General features: G+C 38.4%; 1 protein-coding gene and 1 pseudogene across 1 annotated transcript in view; one reads left to right on the forward strand and one right to left on the reverse strand.

Annotated features, from left to right (window-relative positions):
• Positions 1-242: 242 nt before the first annotated feature.
• LOC109373859 (protein Simiate pseudogene) lies at positions 243-3,524 on the forward strand (annotated as a pseudogene).
• Positions 3,525-3,609: 85 nt separating this feature from the next.
• Positions 3,610-22,320, reverse strand: part of DTHD1 (death domain containing 1) — a 58,972-nt gene continuing 40,261 nt past the window's right edge. The window contains exons 9-10 of the mRNA XM_019628085.1: positions 8,034-8,091; positions 3,610-3,935 (exon numbers count right to left, since the gene is read on the reverse strand). Of these exons, the coding sequence (XP_019483630.1) occupies positions 3,616-3,935; positions 8,034-8,091 (378 nt within the window). The 3' untranslated portion in view covers positions 3,610-3,615. The remainder of the gene's footprint in view (positions 3,936-8,033; positions 8,092-22,320) is intronic.

Below are 22,320 nucleotides of genomic sequence, written 5' to 3' on the forward strand. Positions count from 1 at the left end.
CATGTGACTTCTGGCTCTTCCCCAAAGTCAAAATGATTCAGGACATTGAGGCAACCACGACAGCACAACTAGAGACACTCACAAAAGAGGACTTCCAGAACTACTTCGGAAAGTGGCAAGAACGATGGGATAAGTATGTTCTAAGTGAGGGGGGATATTTTGAGGGGGACTAAGGGCAATGTGTCTTTTACTGTAATAATTTTTTTTATTTAAACATTCACCATATTGTTTGATCACACTTCATACAAGTGGATCAGAGGCTGTGTGTGTAAGGGACGTATGTGTGGGATTGTGTGTGAATAAGTGTGTTTGTGTCAGAGGTGGGGGATAGTGATAGAAGATGCGTGCATGAGGAGATGCACAGGTGAATGTGAGTCTGTGTTTGTGTATGTCGAGGGTATACATGTATATGTGTTCAAGGATGTACTTGTTAGAAGTGTGTGGGAGCATGTGGGGTGTGTATGAGTGAGGGCTTCTGGGGTGTGTGGACATGGAGAGGGGATGTGAGATGTGTGTAAGCGAGTGAGAAGGAGATGAAAGTGAGAGGTGACATGTGTGAATGGATTTATATGTATTAGCATGTGTGTACATGTGAGCACATAGGTAAGTGTGTTTATAAGCATCTATGTACATAGAGCTAGAAATGTTGGCTTCCAGGAAAAAAGAAAAACTGGAAGAATGTACACCAAAATGTTTATAATAGCAATCTCTAGTGTTGGAATAAGAGGCACATTTTATTTTTTTTTACTGTTTTGTTATTTTGTAGTCAGAAAAACAATGAACATTTCAGTCTGTTTTCTGCATTTCAAGAACACGTGACAAACATTGTACCTTTCTGGAAATGTATAAAAATAATAAAAGTCTTGACTAATGAATGTTTCTTAATAAGAAGGTGTTGGAAACTTGGAATCTCCCTTTTCAATATATAAACAAATAGATGTTTAAGTAAGTCCCTGGTTAATTTGTGGAAGGGAATCTTGACTTTAAATTTCAGAGCTATGTAAATGTTTAATTTTTCATGGAATTTCATTGATGTCCTGGTATTCAATAACTGAAACCAATGGCTACTGTTGTTTTCAAGTCAATGTCCCAATGGTTTTGTGTTAATCAATTGGTAAAATTAATGTAACGTCCCATTCATATCATGCCACTTTAGGTTTTCCAAATTCTCAGAGCTTATACTCTAGACACTAACAGGGATTATCAATGATAGATGGGCCTTGGTAAATACTTTTTTTTTCTTTTAGTTTTCTGAGGGTTTAACTTTTTCAAAAAACAATGAGCATGTAGAGCTTATGTGATAAGGTTTGTATAAGACTGATTTAAACGTAGTTTTTTTTGTTTCCTATGTGGGTGAAAGGGCCCTGAATTATTTCATTGATAATTCATTTCCTCTGCACTTGCCTTATTCCGTTGATAATAAAATATGAGATTTTCCCTATTCCAGGCTACATTTATAAACACTAAATGGCTGAAGTAATATTCTATTTTTAACTCATTTAGAGCTTGTCTGTTTTCTTACAATGATTTGATATCATCAACATCAGGCCTCTGCAGCCCAATTTATCTGGCATTGTTACCTGTGGGCTCCATTGGATGCATAGAAGGAGAATTAGTTACTTGGAATCCTGGGTAGCTATTTTATTTTTAGCTAGATAGATAACAATGTACTGTTGTCTACATTGTTGTTGTAGTTAACAATAAAAAAAAGGGATTCTGTATATCATCTTTCCTTTACACTTAGAAAGTAACTTCAAATGTTGAAAGGTGAGCAGAGCACACGCCATTACAGATGCTCTTAAGTTTAGCTGAAGCCAAGACAGCCATGCTTGAGGAACATGTCACTGGCCCATGAAGGAGCATTCAAACCTAGAAATGCTTTTGGTCAACTGATTAGTGCTTCACACATGTCTCAAAAGCACCTCTGTCGCAAAAGCACCTCACTTCAAACAGCCTTTCTTGGAAACTGCTAGTACAATGTTGACAATCGTCAAACCAACAATGGCTCCTGGACCTGCCTGGAGGATAGCACTTGGGTTTCCAGGGAGAGGTAGCTGAGCCAGAGGTTGCTATGGCCACCAAGCCGGTGGTGACATCAGAGCCTGTGGTTCCCTGGATTATGGTTGGCTACTTCACTCACTGGTACAAAGCAGATGTCAAAGGAAAATTCTGTGAGGACCAATGTCTATTGCAGCACTCTAACAGAATATGTGTCATAACTGTGGCAGGGTCTTGTCTAGTTCTACAAAGTGGAAAAACAATTAAAAGTGTTTCCTATCAAATCAATAAACTGTAGCAGACTTCAGAACAAAGTCTGGGAAATTTAAGCAGGGGGCACAGTTTCTAACAGAACTTGCGCCTCTCTGTAAGATTTACTGCTCAGATGGAGAAGACCACACCATCTCGATCTGTGTTAGAAGAGTGTTGATGGAAGTGAATGAAAACATTCTCCATAAGCCATCTATTCTTTAAGAGAAGCCATCTACTGAAAGCTACACTGCAGCTATGTTGCCCAAATTTGAAAAAAAAAGTAAAAGCATAACAGGAGGGTTACTGACATAAAAAAAATATGAAGAAATCATGGTAAAACTCATGAGTGCCACAATAGCTACTTCATGAGGATTGAGCCGGAATAAAAAGCCACATTCGATCGGTACACTAAGAAGAACCAGCATATGTGAAGAAGCCAGCCATTCACAAGGAGACTTGGCTTTCTTTCTTTCTCTTGCATAACAAGACTTGGATCCCATTTTGTCTTCAACCTCCCAGATCTGCCCTGCCATGTACTCACTCTGGTCTGCTTTTGCTTTTCTCTAACAAATGGCCAATGAGGGATGTTTTCCTTATTGAAAACAAACAAAGCACCTTGAGGAAAAATTGGAAAAGACAAAAGTTTTAAGTAGCAAAGTAAAAATAATTTACCCCTCATCCTGTTACCCACTCATAAATACTACATTTTGATAAAAACCTGTTTGAATGTTATGGCGTGGACAACTGTTTTTGCCTCAATGTTCCATCAGTTTGGACATCAACCACTGGCCTTTCTTGCCCAGTCTGCTTCATGGTGACACTACCAAAAGGCTAGTTGCTCCCCTCCTCTCTAACTCCTCTCCCTTTAGATGGTAGGGGACAGGCAGAGTGCAATCCTCGTGCCTCGGGATGGCCTTCCTCTCTGAAACGACGCTGTGACGTTTCAGAACTAACGCTGTGGTTTCTTAAATGAGGAACACATGAAAAGGCTTTGAAAAATACGAAGGGCTTTCCTAACATGGAAATATTTATAATGCAGTGCAGGCACTGCAGTCACTCAGTCTCACACTCTAGTTACAGGTTACCCAGCAAAGAAGCCACTGAGAAGTTTCTGTAACAGAACAAAAGCTTTCCCATCATTTAAACAAACAAACAAACTGAATTTATGATTTAAGATTGGATGCTTATTTACACTGAATTCTAAATAAAAGGACTTTAAAATTGTTATTCTTTAAGGGTTGCAACACAGGTACATTTAAATGCCTCTTTTTAATTAAAACATTTATTACAGAAGAAAAAAAACAAAAAACAAAACTATGACCCTTTTAATCTTAAAAAAAAAAAAAAAAAAAGAGCAGCCCGGCTTTACTCTGCCTTATCAAGCAACTGCTGTGGTTCGGTGAAAACTTTATTTTCCCACTTGAACTTTAACTCTTCGGAAAGATCATTCCTGCCGATCTTGCGGAGATGACGGGCCAGAAGGCGGAGTTTATCAGTGGAGTTTGGGAGTGATTTTTTCCAGAAGCAGAGAAGTTCGTGGATCTGTTCTGTGAGGTCATCTGGGTGCTTCAGTTTGATGAGTTGAATGGTGCTCCGGCGAAGAGGGAGGGAAGAGTAGAGACGCGTGGCGTTTTCTTCTGAGAGCTCCTCTGCCAGCCAGTAGAGCAGGTTGTCCCACAGGGCACCTGTCAGTCACACATGGCACACTCAGTGTCAGGATTCTGCCTGGGGGGATGGGCTTACCTAACCTCTGCACCTGGTCTGGAAACCTAAGTGCTCCCTGGTTTGGCCTCTGAGCTGTAGGGAGGTTTTGGGGCCACCCAGGTAGACAGGAGTGCCTTTGACTTTCTAGGTCTTCAGAGGAAACCACCTATTGCTGAAGGTTAGAAATGCTTCTCAAATTTTTACTTCCCTGAGATCTGGAGGGCTTATTAAAACCAGTTTTTAGGCTCTGCCCCAGATAGTTTATGTAGAACTAGGGTAGGGGTAAAACTTAGCATTTTTAAAAGCTCTCAGATGATGTTGACACTGGGTCTCCAACCATACTTTCAGTAGCACTCTGTTAGAAGATATTTTTATGTTCAAAATAGACTTCTCTTAAATAGCCCTAATCTGATGCATGCATTATAACAGCAGCTGGGCAGTCCTCACACACACCTCCACCTATAGACACACACAAACCATCACACCTCCACCTATAGACACACACAAACCATCACTAAATCCACTACCCGATGAGCAGTTCTGTGGAAGGTTCTTTGCACCAACATTTCCCCGGACTCTGGACTATTTAGAACCACAGATCTCTCCTCTGAATATATCCTATATATTCAGCATACCTCTTCCTTTACCCTGTGACTCCTGTCTACCACTAAAACTTATGATTCCACTTTTCTGTTATTATTTTCATTGTGTAGCTTAGGCCCATCACTCTCAGTGAACCCCTATACCCTAATAGCTCTATCTTTCCATATGCCAGTACTAGCCTGCATCACAATCACTGTCTCCCACTCTCATGCTCACCCCCGCACCAGTTTCCCTGGTCTGGTATGAACTAAGAATTCTATGTCTGCCACCTTTTACTCAAGTAGTCCTTCCATCTACCTACTCGCACGAATTACACCTATTTTACATTATGAATCATGCCACCTTTTCACTGAAGGCTACTCAGGAAATGGACCCAACACATCTTTGCTCTCCATTGTCTCATTCAAACCAACATTCTGCTTCCATCATGCAGTGTAGCCATTTTGATGTCCGTGCTGCATGGGTAGGCCTCCCTCCCCCCATTTACACAATCTGGCTCTTGCCATCAGCAGGTAGCATCATCAGCAATCGTGTTGATAATCAGTCATGTTACTGTCCACATGCTTCCTTCATCTTGTCACCATCAGTGACCTGTGTGTGACTCCATAAACAGACTTATGGCCAATTGTCATGTTTCATCATCAACCCGAATTATTCCTCCTCCATGGTCTCAGGTTCTCAATATTACTGCTACCCACTCCCTCCTAAACTTCCACAGCCTCTGTCCCGTTGCTCCTGCTTAATATGCTTCTTGCCCCATCACCACTAATACCGTGATTCCTTCATGGTATTCAGTCATCCCTACTGGGCCTCGCATGCCCCTGTACCCATGCTGCTTCTAGTGACCAGCTATGTACATCAGTGATGGTCCTGCATCTCCCTTAAACTCCGTTGTCCTCTTAAGCTTTCATTGTTGTCAATTTGTCAATCCCCAATCCTGCTTTGCTCACGCTGCACTTAACTACTGGGCTGCTCAGGGTTATGAAACTATGCTAAATGTGATCAACAAACTCTATGCTTGTTATACCATTTGAGCCCTTCGCAGCTTACAAATCCATTAAAAAATCTTTTTCTTGAACTCAGTTTTAAATTTTCCACAACAACGACCCAGATCTGTTCCACCATCGTGAAGCCCCAATCTCATGCTCATTCTTTTCACTCAGCCAGGGCCTGTTTCTCCCACTTGACCTCAAGCCATTTGACCTGAGTTCACATAACCTTGTTTTCATTTCAAAATTATTTTCTTACAAAATCTCACTCTGTATTTACCACATTCCATCCCCCACAGCGTTTTTCATCAAGTAATTGCCTTTCACACCTGTTCCTTAATCTCCTCCTCACCACAAGTCCTTGCCCCCTTCTTACAATACAAACGCTCTCGAGCCTCCTCTTTCTTTGCTTCTGCTACTCTTTCAAACTATCTCTCCCCTTCCCTTTACCATAAAATCATTTAATGCTTGATGTAAATTTGCTGCCTCAAGTTCACCACTACCAGCTCACTCCTTAAACCCTAGCTTTCAGGGTTCTGCATCCTCTTTTAGAACCCTGTTGAGGCCTTCCTTTCCAGTTGTCCTGGAGCCCTCCTAAGTACTACTTACAACAGCTGATTCCCAGCCTGCATCTCCTCTGATTTTACAAAGCATTTTACTCCTTCCCTTGAGATCCATGGCCTGCCCAGGTTTTCCTCTTCCCTCTCCTGCCGCGTACCTCTTTCTCCTTTGCTGGCTCTTGTCCTCCTGATACTGCTGAATCACTGCTTCCTGTCTCAGGCCTTTTCTTTTTCTGCCCTCTCCCCTCAGTGAGTTCATCAGCTCTTACTGCCTTACCCATCTGCTCTTTGTAAACTAGCCCACATCTACTGTATCTTCATCCTTGGCTTTGTTTTCCTGAATCCCGGGCATTTGCGATATTCATCTCCTAATTATCTTTCAGTGTATACCACTGCCAATTCAAAATCAATATTTGTCAAACCAAAATCAACTGTGGGCTTTCCCTCACTCCACTGGATCTTTCACTCCATTCACTGTCTTAGTAAATGTGACCACTCCACTGAGTAGGCTAAAACATATAATATGATTCAGATTTCTCACAGACTATTTCTTATCCTGTGTACCCAAGTCCTATTCATCCTAACTCTAAACTTATCGCAGCTATTTTCCCCACTTTCCAGGCTTACTGATTCAATCTCAGTTGTCACCCTCCTCTGTTTTCTGGAGCATTGCAGGAACCAGGGTCCTAACTCATATCCGTGCTATCAGTTTTGACTGACTTTAGGGTTCCACACAACTGACAAAGACAAGTTTTCAGTCTAATCTGATCTTATTTGTTCTTTGTTTATAAATCTCTTATACACTATTGTCCAAGCTTCTAAACTTAGCATTTAAAACTTTTTATAGTTTTATCTTGCTCTGATCTCATCTACTATCATCCTTCCTGCAGCAGCTCAGATGGCATCGGTCCTAAGAGACCACATTGCATAACCACCTGGGACTTCTCAGGACACAGAGGAAAGATCAAGATACCCTGTGCTCTCTGGTGGTTGTGACAACACTAATGAGAATGCTATCATTTCAACACTAAATTCTTCAAAAGTTAACAAACTTGCTGGGCTTTCATTTACTGCTGTTGTTTTCATTGGGTTTGACTTTTGGGGTTTTCTTTTTGGGGGGGTGACTTTGGTGGTTTTTTTGTTTTGTTTTTGCTGTATCACCTGCTCTCTCTTTGAAAACAGTTGTATTGACTTTGAGAGGGTCTATAACACTAAGGTTTATTCTCATCCTGTTTCCTTCTAATGTGATTCAGTAAAGCCTGCACATTTTCTGCACAAATTCATAAAGGTAACTAACCCCTGAATGTAATGCTGTGTCATCGGGGGTGGGGGAAGGGAGGGTCCTGACTCAATAGTAAAACACATGCACTTATATCTTTTGAAGACCAATAAATTACTGCTGTAGTAACTATTAACACCACAAAATGAATTGTTTCAAAGGCTAAAATAGAAAAAAGTGTCAAATTCTACCTTAAATCTGCATCATTGTTATGTAATTGTTTTATCCTTAACCATAATCAAATATCACAGGTTTCCTTTGTGGTTTCATACCAGTATGCTTTCATTTAAAGTCTATTGCCCTCAAGTGTAGATTTGAACTGACCACACTTTAAGATTTACAATCTAGTAGTCAACATTTCAGAACAAACTGTAGTGGCCTATTTATCAAGCTAAGCAATTACTAGTTATCTTTGCAAAACAATACTTAATAAGGTTCATATAGTTCTTGTAGATTTTAACAGAATTATGTCTACATTTGAGTATGTTTAAGTCTATTCATCCATGACTTCCAAAGGAAAACTCATTTTTTAGGCTCATAAACCTAATGATTGTTTAATTGAAAAATTCTCCTTTTTTTATAGAAAGGATTCACATAAAATATAAGAGGAAAAAACACTGTTATAATAACATGGTAAATATTTGTTACCTAAAGGATCTGCAGAAATTCTTTTGGTACTCTGTGGACGGTTGATTAATTTTTCATGCTATTAGGGAAAAGGAACATAAGATAAGTAGACAAAATCATTAATTTGCAAACAAACTACAAATAAAAATCCATTTGAACCTCACCCCTACTTGAAAGAAGTCCTGAATTGCATACCTGGCAAAACTAGACTGCACATTTGTGCATGTGTGTTCAGCAATTGCTTTCCTAAAAATACGCAAAATATATTAACCCAAATCTTTCAGTAAATGTAAATTTAAGAATACACAGTTAAATATTATTATAGCAGTCACATTGTCTGTGAGTAAACATTTTCCAACTAAAATTTAAAACTATTATTACCAGCAAACATACAGCAAACTCCCTCCATGCTACAAACAGCATTTGGAAAAGCCCTCATAGGGCAGGTGTTTGCTTCAATGCTCAGCAGGGGGCCAGGCACCTAAAACAATACTTTTTGTCAATAAATGAATGAATCAGTGTGCACACATGATGCTGAAGATAATCAAGTCTTTGAGCAGATATTATTCTAAAACCAGTATTTTTATCAAGAAGTAATCAAATATATAATCATAACTTTTCTACACTGTCTGAAGAACAATTTGTTTTCAGTTAATATGGGACCATTGGAAAGAGCACAGGAGATAAAGTAAAAACATCTAGGTTTGGGGCACCTGTTCAGTGCTCTGAACAATTTATTCATCTTCTCCATTTCAGCTTTTATCAAACACACAAGCATACACATCACACAAACCTGTACACAAGTGTTCATAGCAGCTTTACATGTAATAGCCAAAACGAAAACAAGTAAAATTTTCTGCCATAGGTGAACAAAGTATTAGACATCCACACAGTAACAAAAAAGGACAAACCATTAATATGTGCAACAGCTTGCATGGACCTCAGGGAATTATGGTGAGTGGAAGCTTCCAGTTTCAGAAAGTCACATATTCTATGATTCCATTTATATCACATTCTTGAAATTAGAGAGTTACAAAGATATAGAACAGAGTAGTAATTGCCAGGGGTTAGCAGAATGACCATAAAGGGGTAGCACAAGGGGCATCTTTGTGGTAATAAGATAGTTTTGTACCTTGAGTGCAGTAGTTACACAAATCTACACACATGATAAAATGACATAGAACTATACACAAGCATTGTATCAGTGTCAACTTCCTGGATTTGATATCATACTGTAAGATGTAACCACCAAGAAACACTGAGTGAAGAATACATGAGACCTCTCTGTGCTATTTTTTGCAACTTCCTGTGAATTTATAATTATTTCAAAATAATTTTTTTAAAGCCTAACTCAGAGCAGTGATACAAGGAGGATATAAATTCTCTATGCTAATGTGTGGCACACTGTCTGGCTCATAATGAGCACTCGATACAAGCTGATTAAATGGGAATATCACATTTTGTAGGTATTGTCATAGACATTAATAGACATGTATATAAAACTTCTATTAAGAAGGTTTAATAGCAGGCAATTGACAAACAACATAAGAACAAATGTAAGTTCAAATATACTAATACTGTAGCCCCGCAAAATAAGCACATAGAATTTTCAAGATATCAACTATGTGCTTTAACCTCTCAAAATGTGAGAGAAATGCCAATGAAGTAGTGCAGCAGACTCTGTCATTCTCATCGAAGGGCATATACTGGATTGAGCCTGGGGCGTGAGCTACACATTGCATTTTTTCTTCGTATAAATAATTCACTCCCTCCACTCCCAGTCATTCTTTCTTCAGAGATGCCTCATAGCATATGGATGTATTGAGAGTGATTAAAGTGTTTAAATATATGTATTTTTTTCACATGCATGAAAATGCAAGCCTAGTCTTTTGTCTGGCAACACTACCATAAAATTGGGGGATGTCAGCAGCATGGGGAAACTCCTGGCTCTTTTAGGCTTCCAGACACTCTCCTGGTCTCTCACATGGGCCTCTGCATCTGGGATTATCAAGGACCCCCTTTCCCTTCTTTTTTCTTTTATTGTTTTCACACTACCTTTTAAATCTCACTGGTTCTCAGGGTCAGCTCCAAGCCAAACAAGGAAGCCTTTTCTTGTCCTGTGTAGCCTCTCTTCCCACAGATTCCCAGTGTCTATGTGAAGTTTCCTGGATGACTTCCTCAGTGGGACTGGCTCTAATTATTCCCTACTTTTCTCTTTCCTTCTTCCAATCAAAAGGTGCTATCCTGTTGTATCTTCTCAGATTCTATTATTTGCTAAAGGAAAGTTTATTGTTTCTCTGAGGTAACCTGTTTTATGTTAAGCCCACAATTCACACACTTTTGAAATGCTCAGTGGAAATAATGACACAGAGTTATGCTATCTTTCAGTCCTATAGCAATATCCTTTTTTAAATTGTAACTTGGGTACTTACTAATTTCAAGGGCAACTACAATAAAGCTCTTGCTATTTAGCAGATATAGAAATAATAAGTGGTCGAGTTTTCCTCTCTAATTTCTACTTGCCTACTACTTCTTTGGTATCTGCTGCAGAATGAGTTGCTGTGTAGCAACATGCTAAGGACCTTCTGACACTGGAAACAGTCTAACGTGGATGCCGCACAGCATGGCAGCTAACTGTCAGTGCGGTACAACCAACAATAACAAAATGTGTCATGCTGATGCTATTGTTTTTTATCATTTCCCCTAAGGCACTTATGCATGAAGAGAATTTCACAAGTAGCTATGATAATATTGTGTGGCAACAACTCCTCCATGCAGCCTTAACCCCCACATTCTTCCCACCCCCACACACTGTAGATGTCTCTGGTAAATAGGTCATCTATTTTGTAGTTAGAAGATATACAAGGGAAGTGGTATGAATAATAATAATACATCAAGGAAGTATATATAGTCAGTATATTTCTGTGTATCTTCAGCATGGATTTTACCATAAGCCTTTTATTTATTTATTTTTATTTTTTAATTTAATTTTATTATTTTGGGGGGGAACAGTGTGCGTTTCCAAGACCCATCAGCCCCAAGTCAAGTAGTTGTTTCAATCTAGTTGTGGAGGGCGCATCTCAGTGGTCCACGTGGGGATCAAACCGGCAACCTTGGTGTTATAAGCACTGGGCTCTTACCAACTGAGCTAATTGGCTAAAATGCTAATAAGCATTTTAGATGCCATGACAAAGTACCGGTTTGCACTGCTTACTGTACTCTTACTTGTTTTGCATGGAGGCCTCTTCAATTAAGCAGTAGTCGCCACCTACTTAATTTGAGTTCATTTATTGCATCATAATAATAAACTATATACTCTCAGTCTTTATAATGTATAATTCCTATAGAAATCCTACTGGCTTTACATTGTAAATAAGTTACAATATTGATCAAAGAAATAATCTGGTACAAAAGATTAACATTAGCATAAAAACTGTGTGCTGCAGTTGCGGGTCCAACATAACTACAAATCAAATAAAAGCTTATATCAGTGTTGAGTGAGGACAAACTGGTGTCAAGAACTGGGCTACACTTCCGGTTTCCAGTAAGGCACGTAAGAGACTGGAAGTTGCCACTCTGTCCTAACAACAAGTAAAACGCTGAACAAACTGAAAAATCAACAATTCTCTTTAGATTTGTAAGAGAAGTAAGGTCATAGGACAAACCTCTGCCCCAAAGTGGAAAACACTGACAAGTGAATACAGAGAATCACAACTTTCCAGGGCAAAACCCACAAGCACAAACCACTACAGGAACTAGGGCCAGGGGGAGGAAATGGGACCTGTGATTGACAAAGGACTGGAGGCTTAGCATGGACACGTCTGAGAGGTAAAGAGTCCATGCAGAGCCAGTCAAGGTGCCCCCACACTGTTGTGAATTTCACCTCCAGGAACTCAACCAGGTTCTCATAGTGAATATCTGAGCAAAACCCACTTGTTCTTCTGGCAAAGAGGGGGGAGGGGGGGAAGCCATTTTGAAATACACCGGAGCACTCTGCTCGTCCCCACAAGTTGTACCCTCAGAAGAAACTATTCTCCAAAGCCTAACCTATTGGGGTTGTCTCAGCACCTAACTGACCTAGGGAATGGGAAGTACCCAGCTCCAGGCCCCTTTAACACTCCTGTCCCACTGAATGGGGATGTGGGGAGGGGACTGAGAAGCACACATGAATGTCACCATCCAGAGATGTAGCTCACTAAAGATGGAGGCCTGATCATAAGACCATGGAACACTTCCCCTCTCCCACACCTTTCCACCACACCACCGGAGGCTTATTTACAGAAGTTCCTTTTACCCACTACATCATGTTGGCTATTAAGAACAAAATTGCAAGACATACTAAAAGGCAAAAAACACATTTAAAGAGACAGAGCAAACATCAGAACCAGAAACAGACATGGCAAGGATGTTAGAATTATCAGACCAGGAATGTTTTAGAACTACAGTTAATATGTTAAGAGCTCTAAATGGAAAAAATAGACAGCATATGAGAACAATAAAAGCAGAGAGATGGAAATTCTAAGAAAGAACCAAAAAGAAATGCTAGAGATCAAAAACAATGTAACAGATACGTAGTAGGCCTTTGATGGGATTATTAGTAGATGAACATGGCTGAGGAAAGAGTTTCTGAACTTGAAGATATCTCAATAGAAACCTCAAATCTGCAAAACAAAGAGAAAAACAGAACACACAAGAACTGTGGGACAACTACATATGTGTAATAGGAATTCCAGAAGGAGAAGAAAGAAACAGAAGAAAAATTAAAGTAATGAGTGAAAATTTCCCAAAATTAATGTCAGACATTAAACCACAGAACTAGGAAGCTCAGAAAATACCAAGCAGAATAAATGCCAAGAATTGGGTTAGACGTGTAACTGTAGTACTGTATTTTGCCGTGTATATTGTGCTCCCATGTATACTGTACACCCACATTTTTGTCCCAAACTTTCAGGGGAAAAAAATCTTTCATTTGAACTTTTTAATTCAAGTTTTTATTTGTTTACATTTAGGTACTTGTTTTTTGTATTATAAAGGAATTTTAGCATTTATTTTTAAACATATTATGGTACTAGAAATTTTATGTAATAAATAAATAATTACAAAACACAAGAACAGATAGAAGATACAAGAGATTTTATGTACCAGTAACAAATTTACAATGTTTACTCATGGAAGGCCAAGAATGCTTCGTTGTTGTAAGTTCGTTGTTAAATTCAACAAAACCGATTATCGGTTTCCAGGGTACTATTTTGCATACGGATATCGTTACTGATTTCTAGAGTTACACTTTTAACTCATAACTATAAATAAAAGAATTTAAAACTTTTATATAGATACGGAATTAGTACTACCCATGTATAATGCCCATCCTTATTTTTCCCTCACAAATTTGGGCAAAAAAATGTGCATTATACATGGCAAAATACAGTATTTCATTTCAACTCCCTACCTGTATGGTCATCCCTGTTTCACAGATGTAACTTCTCCAAAGTAACATGGAACTAATCTTGAAACTCAGTTCTGTCCAAAGCCCTAACTTAAATAATAAATAATATTGCCTCCCGATAATATCAGATACTATTTTTTATTATTATTTACCCTGTGCCACTAATTATTCTAACAACTTAAAGTATATTATATAACCTCAATTTAGTCTAGTATATCTACAACCTTATGAGGTAGTTGTTATGCCTGCGTTATGAATGAGAAAACTGAGGTTTAAGGAGGTAAGATTATTTGACCAAAAATACACACCCATGACAGATATAGTATTTAAACTAACATGTATAAGACTACAAACCTTTTATTTATAACCTCTAAGTTAAAACTTGTATGTAAAGTGAAGCTTGTAAAGCAGGACTTTCAATCAGCCATTCCAGTACTTCTTGCACTATATTCACCATTCGCATATTATCAACTTTACTGCCCCAAACTTGGAGCCAGTACTATATGGAGGAAAACAGCTCAACTTCTAACCATACTGCTTATTAATCTTGTGATCTTCAAGTGTTCCTTTTATGCCTTACTTTCCTCATTTATAAAATGGGCATGATAATAGTACCTGCTTCACAGTGCTATTGAAGGAAGCATTGTAACATAGAGAAAGGAATTGTATGTCTCTCGTCTGTATTCATGAGTTCTGCATCCACAGATTCAACCAAACAAGGTTCAAAATATTAAAAATATTAAATATTATTAAATATTTAAATGTTAATATTTAATTATTTATATTACATATTTAATATTAAATATTTAATATTAAAATATTTTTTTAAAGTTACATCATTGCTGATGTGTACTATGTAGTGAGACCTATGATGGCTGTGTTTGTACCAAACATGTACAGACTGTTTTTCTCATCATTAGTCCCTAAACAATACCGTATAACAGCTATTTATATTGCAGTTACATTGTATTAGGTATAATATGATGACTTAAAGTGTAGGCAAGGGAGGATGTACATAGGTTACAGAAATACTACGTTGTTTTATATAAGGGACTTGAGCATTCTGGGATCTTGGTATCCACAGGGATCCTGGAAACAATCCCCCAGGATACCCAGGAATGACGGTAATGGTGTTCAAAATAACAGCTGTTATTAATGTGTTTCTTTAAAATTACTTATTTTACCTATACAAATACATTTTTAAAAGAAACTCATACTTCAATCACGAGTGGAAATACAATTTAACTAGCATAAACACACGGACACTTTAAAAATAAATACAATTAAAACAATATCATTAAATTCTGTTGCCAGTCAAGATCTCTGAGCCTGAGAGCTGCTCTTTGCTTGCTAACAGGGGAGCTTTGCAAGTGTTAGAAAGATGTAAAAACATGCTCACACCAGCCTGAGATCTACTCAAAGATCAGAGAAAGGATTAAAAAGAGATAACTTCCTCACCATGCGAATCCATTTTATTTAAAGCAGGTATGTTGTTAGTTATTGTCTTAAAACAAAACAAACAAACAAACAAACAAACAAAAAACACTTGCAATTCCAAAATATGGGGAAAATATAATTGAACATCTGCTTTTATTTGCTGAGAATCCTATCTTTTACTATCTTTTACTGTGAACATATATGGATAGTATTTTTGTTCTTTTTTTTTTTTTTTACTCTTGTTGCTGTAGTTTATTTTTGTTCTTTTAAAACCAGAGAGAATACTTTCAGGTCATGTGAGGGAAAGTCATCAATAAAAAGCAAGGTACGTGAACTCATAACCTAAGCCAGAGAAAGCTGGACCTCCATCATGTTAAAGGGATGGCTGTCATCTCTGCTATGAAAATGAGCAGCTATGAGTAACGTCACTATGTAGATAGAACAGAGGAACTCTTTGAGCTTTGCAAAAGCGAGTATGCATTTAAAACCAAGATGATAGAAAAAAATCTGCTGCTGTCCCAAGGAGCTGAAAAATACCAGGTAACAAAGGAAGCCACCATCCAAGACTGTGCCAGCTCTATTCCAAAGCTTAGTTTCAGGAAAAGGTATAAAACCACTCAGGCTCTCTGAAAGATCTAGATTTGCCAAACACCCTTAAGGGACAAAGGATCTGAGAAGCAACATGACACAATGTAAAAAGTGGCAGACATATAAGTAAGTAAGGATCTGACTTGCTCAAGGGAGAGGAGGAGGTGGGGAACACAAAAGAGGAATAACTTTGAAGTCTGGGTCCTAGCATAGCCTGCGCCCTGTGAAGTCATGCAGACTGAGGCAAGCCTTCTAAACTCTCTTCCTAAACTCTCTAACTTGTGAAACAGACGCTAGTTCCTACCTCTGAAACAGACGCTAGTTCCTACCTCTGAAGTGTGCTATGAGGTAGATTGAGATAATGTCTGTAGAGGGTTCAACCTACACTGAGAATTCAACAAATAGTGGCAGAGACACACAAACCACATGCAATGTGTGGGCGTTTGTAGGACTCTGTTTTTGAACAAATTAACCATTAAAAAAAAAAAAGCAAGTAGGTGAATACACAACATGTCTGGGTAGCAGATACTATTAAGTAATAACTGCTAATTTCATTGGCTGTAGTAATGTTATTGTGTGTGGGTTTTTTTGGTTTTTTTTAAGATCTTACCTCCTCAAGAATTATTTACAAGTAGTGATATCATAGCTATGACTTGCTTTAAAATACTCAAACAAACAAATAAAACCCAGGGGTATTAGGTGAAACAAATGGCAGAAAATGAGGGTCATTGGTCTACGTAGGTTCATTGTATATTTTCTCTATTTTTTGTCCCTTTGAATATTTACACACACACACACACACACACACACACACACACACACACAAACTTTTAAAATAAATAAAATAGACCAGCATCAGTCAATAAATATCCTGTCGCTGTTTTCATCACGGGTGTTATTATAATTGCACACTCAGTGTAGAGCTTCCTGAAAGCTTGGACAGAAATGCTTGGCCCACACAATAAAAGGAAGTGTTTCTACACAGAAAGATCAGAAAACCAGCATAAACCCACAGAGAAGTAAGATGACTCTGGGATAAAATAACCAAGTTTAGAGCAAGGAGAACCTACCCAAAGTGATCTTACTTTGAGATAAATCTGGAAATGAAGTTTGTTGGAAATGAAATCCGGCTGCTACCAATTCCTGAAATAATGCAGATCGACGTCTTTGTTTAGCTCAGATCTTTCTTGCCTTTAAACCCATGCAGCCAAACTGACATTTTATTTCTTCATTATTTTTTCAATTGCTTCTTTGATGATCTTTTGTAAGGCTTCACTCTGCTTATGGCTTTGTCAAGAGGAAGGGATTAAATATCTCTCAGCCTTTGAAGAAGTTAGTCACAAAAGGACAAAATTTTAGGTCCCTGGTCACCAGATAGAACAATTCAAGAAGCTTCAACTGATCTACAGAGCCAGACCAGAGAGAAGAAAGGGGCTGTGAAGGATGGCTGCAGGTATTAAGTAAGCAAGGATCTGGATAATTCAGGAAATATACAAGCATGGAGCCAGCAAAGACAAGCTGTCAAAAGCAGTGGGGAATAGATAAATCTAATTTCTAAATTCAGTCTCCAGTTTCATTTCTTATCTACCAAACAGCAAAGCAGTAGCTATGCCCCATGGGGTTGCAGTGAGGAGATTAAATGAGATAGGTATATAGAGTACTTCAGGCATGCCTGGAATTTAGGAAACAGTCCTTAAGTGCTAACTACCTTTAATATGCTTAACATTTTGCTCATTATGCCAATCAATTCTAGCAAAGGCAGATGCCTTTGATCCATAAATGTAGCTATGTGGGTGATCCTATTGATTTTAAAAGTAGCTCAACGAATCAAAAATACACACGACACTGTTAGAACTTGCATAAATGTCCACATCCTCTCTTTATTGTTCCACTTTTAAATTATAATCCCGACAAGTTTTTGTGAATCCTGAAGACCTGTCAAGGTACCTATTCAGAACTCAGAACATAATTCTTTCTGGAATATTCTAACAATTAAAAATAAATTTCCTGAGGTTTTACTTTGTTTTGCTTTATTTTTTTGGCTTATAGGCAAGCATAGGCTTTCAAACAGAAGCAGAGTGATATGGATGTTGCCAAGAAAGGCCTGCATAGCCACATCTTCCTCCCAGGTCTTGCCACAGTGTGCCAGATCCCCACATTAGTCATTCCTTTGAAGGCATGAAAAGCTTCTGCTAAATGTAGCTGTCAGCTGGGGAAGGATGCAGGTAAAGCTTGTGTTAGCTGTTGACTCTGCCTTCAACTGCTTTATCCATTTCCCCAGCGTGCATTCATTTATTAACGAAATCAGCAAAACATTATTGAATGCATACTAGGAGATGGGATTAGAAAAATGAGCTCCGCTCCCAGTCCTGAGGAACTCAGCCACAAAAGGAGACAGTGGGTATAACAGTTAGGGGTCCTCGGTTGCAATCAGACAAGCCTGGGTTCCCACAGTGGCTTTCCATTTTGTAGCCAGCTTCCCTTGAGCAAACCTCTCTGTGCCTCAATTTCCTTAACCATCTACCTTTTCAGTAAATAAGTTAATATGTGCAAATGATTTATCAAGTTACAAGCAGGGAATAACTTAATAAATATTAATTATTATCATGAGCATTCTATGTAAATAAAAATTGTGACAGACCATACATTAACATGTACTCAAATATCTGACTGTAGTTACAGTGTAATACCTAATTCTGTCTGGGTACTTTAAAGGCTTTTTCTAAAAAGATGACAGCAGAGCTAAGTGTGGAGTCAATGCTGTTACAAGGGCAGCTGTGGAAATAGCCTCTAAGGCAGATAAGACATTAATGTATAAAAAAAGTGAGACCTTAAGTGGAACTGGAGCAAAAGATGTTAGTTGGGTAAATGTAAAAGGTAGGGACTGTGGGGGTAAAATGTGGGGGTTTGTGAAGGGCCTTATAACAGGGTAAATGGCTTGGATTTTGATCAATTGATAAAAAGTGCCAATTGCAAAGCTTTAAGAGAAGAGTGATAAAATCCTATTTGTTTTGTACAAAAAACACCCTGTCAGTTGTGTGGCCCAGAGCAGAAAAGGGAGCTGGCGATAGGCCTGCAGCACGAATGCTGCAGCCATTTATTGGATAAGGCAATATTTAGGGGAATAGAGATGAAATGGAAAGTAAATTCAATGAAATACTATGTTGTATCAGAGGACAATAGCTCAAACCAGTGTGCAGGGAGCCACCCTAAGAAGCTCCCTCTGCATGCCTGCCTCGTCCCAATGTCCTCCCAACTCCTGGATACATTCACCCTACCACCAAGTCTAGTTGGCCCCAAATCCTAAATCTCTCCAACACTGTTCTCCACTTTCCATCCATCCTGCCGTGTTCTTGTATCAGGCCTTCACCATCCCTTCCATGGACTACTTTATTAGATCTTTATTCTACTGTTGTTAAGCCCATCTCTTTCTAATTTATCCTTGTAGGCTGTCACAATGATATTGCTAACAAAATTTGATCATGTTACCATCCTGGTCAAAATTTTCCAATGACTTGCCATTACTTATAGGATAAAAGATAAGCTTAATTATAAACTTATTAGATACCTACTTTTCCACCCCCAGTTATGGTCATACTCATTCCAAGAATACCAGTGGCCAAGAGATTTTTTTGTTTACTCATATGCTAAGTAAGGATATCTGGTTTGAATCTCTACCTTGCACATTATCTCTATGTCATGAAATAGTCACATTCCTTTGACAAATTTTGACAGGAAGCCCCACTTGTAACAATTTGGTTGACCTAAAAAAGGCTTTCAAAGCCCTCCTAATCTTTCCCCATCTTATTTCCAATATGATTTTTTCCAAACCTTCTTTCTACTCAAGCCGTACAGATCTGTTCATTGTCCTTTTTAGATACAGTTGTGCTTTGCTACTTCAGAGTTTCAGCTCATGCCATCCCTTTTGTGTGGAGTCCACTGCCTCTTTCTCTCTTCCTCTCCAGAACTTAAATATTCTGTACATCTCTCTTGTTCTGTGACATGTCCCCAGGTCACCTCAGCGCACAAGAATCACTCCCTTAACACTTACCATCTCAGTCATTCATTTGCAATTAATCATCAGTTTCTGTCTTGCCATATTACTGTATTACTGTATTCTCTTTTGCATTGTTTTACAACCTTTAAAGAGTTTATGCTTTATTTCCTGAACTGGGTTGTAATTTTCTTAAAAGTTAAGGCTTTGACCTATATTATTATTTTTTATTTTTAGGCCTTGCATAATATCTCACATATAGTAGGCACTTAATTAGTATTTGCTAATTAACATAGAGACTGATAAATCTACAAAAAACAAAACAAAAACCAAAAACAGTTGGAGTTCATGAACTAGAAAGTTATTGGAATTAATGACTATCATTTTTCTTTACTTTAAATGTTATAAGTTTAAGAAAATAAAAGTAATCATCAGCTACTTTTTTACTGTTTTCACAGACAGGCAAGAATATATGTACTTCCTTTGTAAAAGAATTACTGAAAGCCATATGACAACAGTGCACAATTCCTGGTTTAGTTATGCTGCCAACAGAGCAGAAAAAAAAAGGTTCCCTTTTACAGACAGAGGGTAAAGGAGGGAGAAGGTGAAAGGAGGGAAAGGGGGAGAGTCAGAGGAAGAGATGGGGGGAGAAGAGAAGGAGAGAGGAGAGAGGGAAAGGGAAGGGGAGGGAGAAGATGAAAAGGAACCAAAGGTGAAAAAGGAAGAGATAGATTCTCTTCTGATTAAACTGGTGGGTGAAACACTTTAAAAAAAAATAAGGACCCTGTTTCTGACTAAACCAGTTTGGCTCATTTTCTCCCTTTTACATCTCATGTGCAATATAAAGTCGATTTTTCAGTGACATGGTCAAAACTGTTTTTGAAGGTCATTCTGAGGCTTAGAGGAAGATTAGACAGCAGGGACAGAGAGAGGGCTAGAACCCAGGAATGGATAGAGCCAAGGAGAGCCCAAATTGAAATACTGGAAAGGGTGATAAGGCTTTTAAAACTTTCACAGTTTAAAGAAAAAAAAAATTCTATCTCTGCTTACCAAGATTCTTGTGACTTTCCTCTCTAATTGGTAGGGGGTGGTGCTTGAAGCAACATACACTACAGGAATTAACTCTAGTGTACAAAGCATGTAACTAAGTTACAGAAAAATTTTTCATCACCATTAAGTTCACTATTCCCCCTACACACACAACACACACACACACACACACACACACACACAATTTCTCTTAAAGCCTTATTTTTAAAGTATATGATTTTTCTAATCTGTTTTCTTAATAGCTAGCAAAAGGTAATATATCCCATTTTCTTGAAACTTAAGATAATTTTGTAACTTATTATAACTAAAAACTTTAAGGAGAATTGAAGTGCCTGCAAATGTAAAGAAAAAAGAGAAACCAGTAGCTTGGAATCTTCTCATTTATTTAGTCGAAATTGTTTTTTAGTATTGCCTATGATTAAGAAAAAAAAAATCACATAAAAGAAAAAGTTATCTCTGGCCAGACAGGGAGATGGCAATGAAAGCCCCCAAGAGGTGGTGATTGTGATGAACTGAATGTTCCACCAACCTCTACGTACTTCCTTTCTTTTATACGACAAGTTATTTAATGTGGTTGAAAAGTAAGTGTTGCTACAGTATCATTATTTACTAGAAATCACATGTCATGAGTTCAGTTAAAAAAAAAAAAGGAAGTTGAAGCTAAGCAAAACTTGGGTCAGCGGATGTCTGATGTAAATATGTAGGTTAGGTATGACTGGGAAACTACAGCCTCACACAGACTCCTGCAGAAACAGCCACCAGAACTGAAGCCCTTGTCTCCTTCAAAGCAAAGCCTCCTAGCAGACAGGAAGAGTGAAAGACATCACCACTCAAGTGCAAATGACCAAATGGCACAAAGATCCCCTGATATGGCATTATTTCAGAAGCTTAGGCCCACACCACTTCCTTTCACCTAAATAAAAGCTTTGAGAGTTTTGAACCTTGCTTTGTTTCAGTCAAAGCACGAATACACATAGTGTGAACTGAGTTTACTTAAATATTTGGCAAAAGGAGGACGTTAGAAGCACAATTTAGGAAAGATTTAGAGACAAATCGTGTTTCTTTTCAGCCATACATTTTCACATGTATTGATTATGTGACCTCTTTTTCTTTCCAATCCCAGCACCTTTCTCTGCCCCTCACATGTGCTCTTGCCAGGATGTGAGGCCTTCAGTAGGAGCTCACGTCATCACAATCCCTGCACTTGCTGTTTCCTCACTGCAGTGCTCTCTTGGTCACACAGCCCAGGTGGGCTCCTTGTCACTGTTTATCCTCAGCCCAGAAGTCATTTCCACATGAAGCCTTCACTGGCCATTCCATCTATAAGTATATACTGCCAATTCTGTCCACTCTCTGATGCTAATTTATTTTTCTCTTCACACTTTTGCTCTTTCAAATGCAAGCTCTCTGTGAGTTTACTCATTCAACAAACATTTATTGAGCACCTAACATATGCCAGGCACTCTTCTAGGTCCTGTGATTCAGCATCGAATCCCAAAAAATAAAGGCCCTGACCTCAAGGAGCTTATATCCTGGTTGTGGAGTGGAGGGTTTTTTAGTAAACATAATAAATGAGAAAATACATGTCAGAAGGTACGAATGCTTTAGAGGAAAGGAAAAATAGAATCAGAGCAAGTGAAGGAGGTTCAGGTGTGTCAGATTGTGTGGGTAGAAGTAGGTTGTAATGAGACATAGACTCAGGAATGGCCTCGGAGGAAGGGAAAATCTGAGCAGAGAGTTGAAGGAGATGATGGTGTTAGCCATGTGAGTATCTGATGGATAAAAGAATATTC

Source organism: Hipposideros armiger, unplaced genomic scaffold (genome assembly GCF_001890085.2).
Source record: "Hipposideros armiger isolate ML-2016 unplaced genomic scaffold, ASM189008v1 scaffold_747, whole genome shotgun sequence".
Taxonomy (NCBI): domain Eukaryota; kingdom Metazoa; phylum Chordata; class Mammalia; order Chiroptera; family Hipposideridae; genus Hipposideros; species Hipposideros armiger.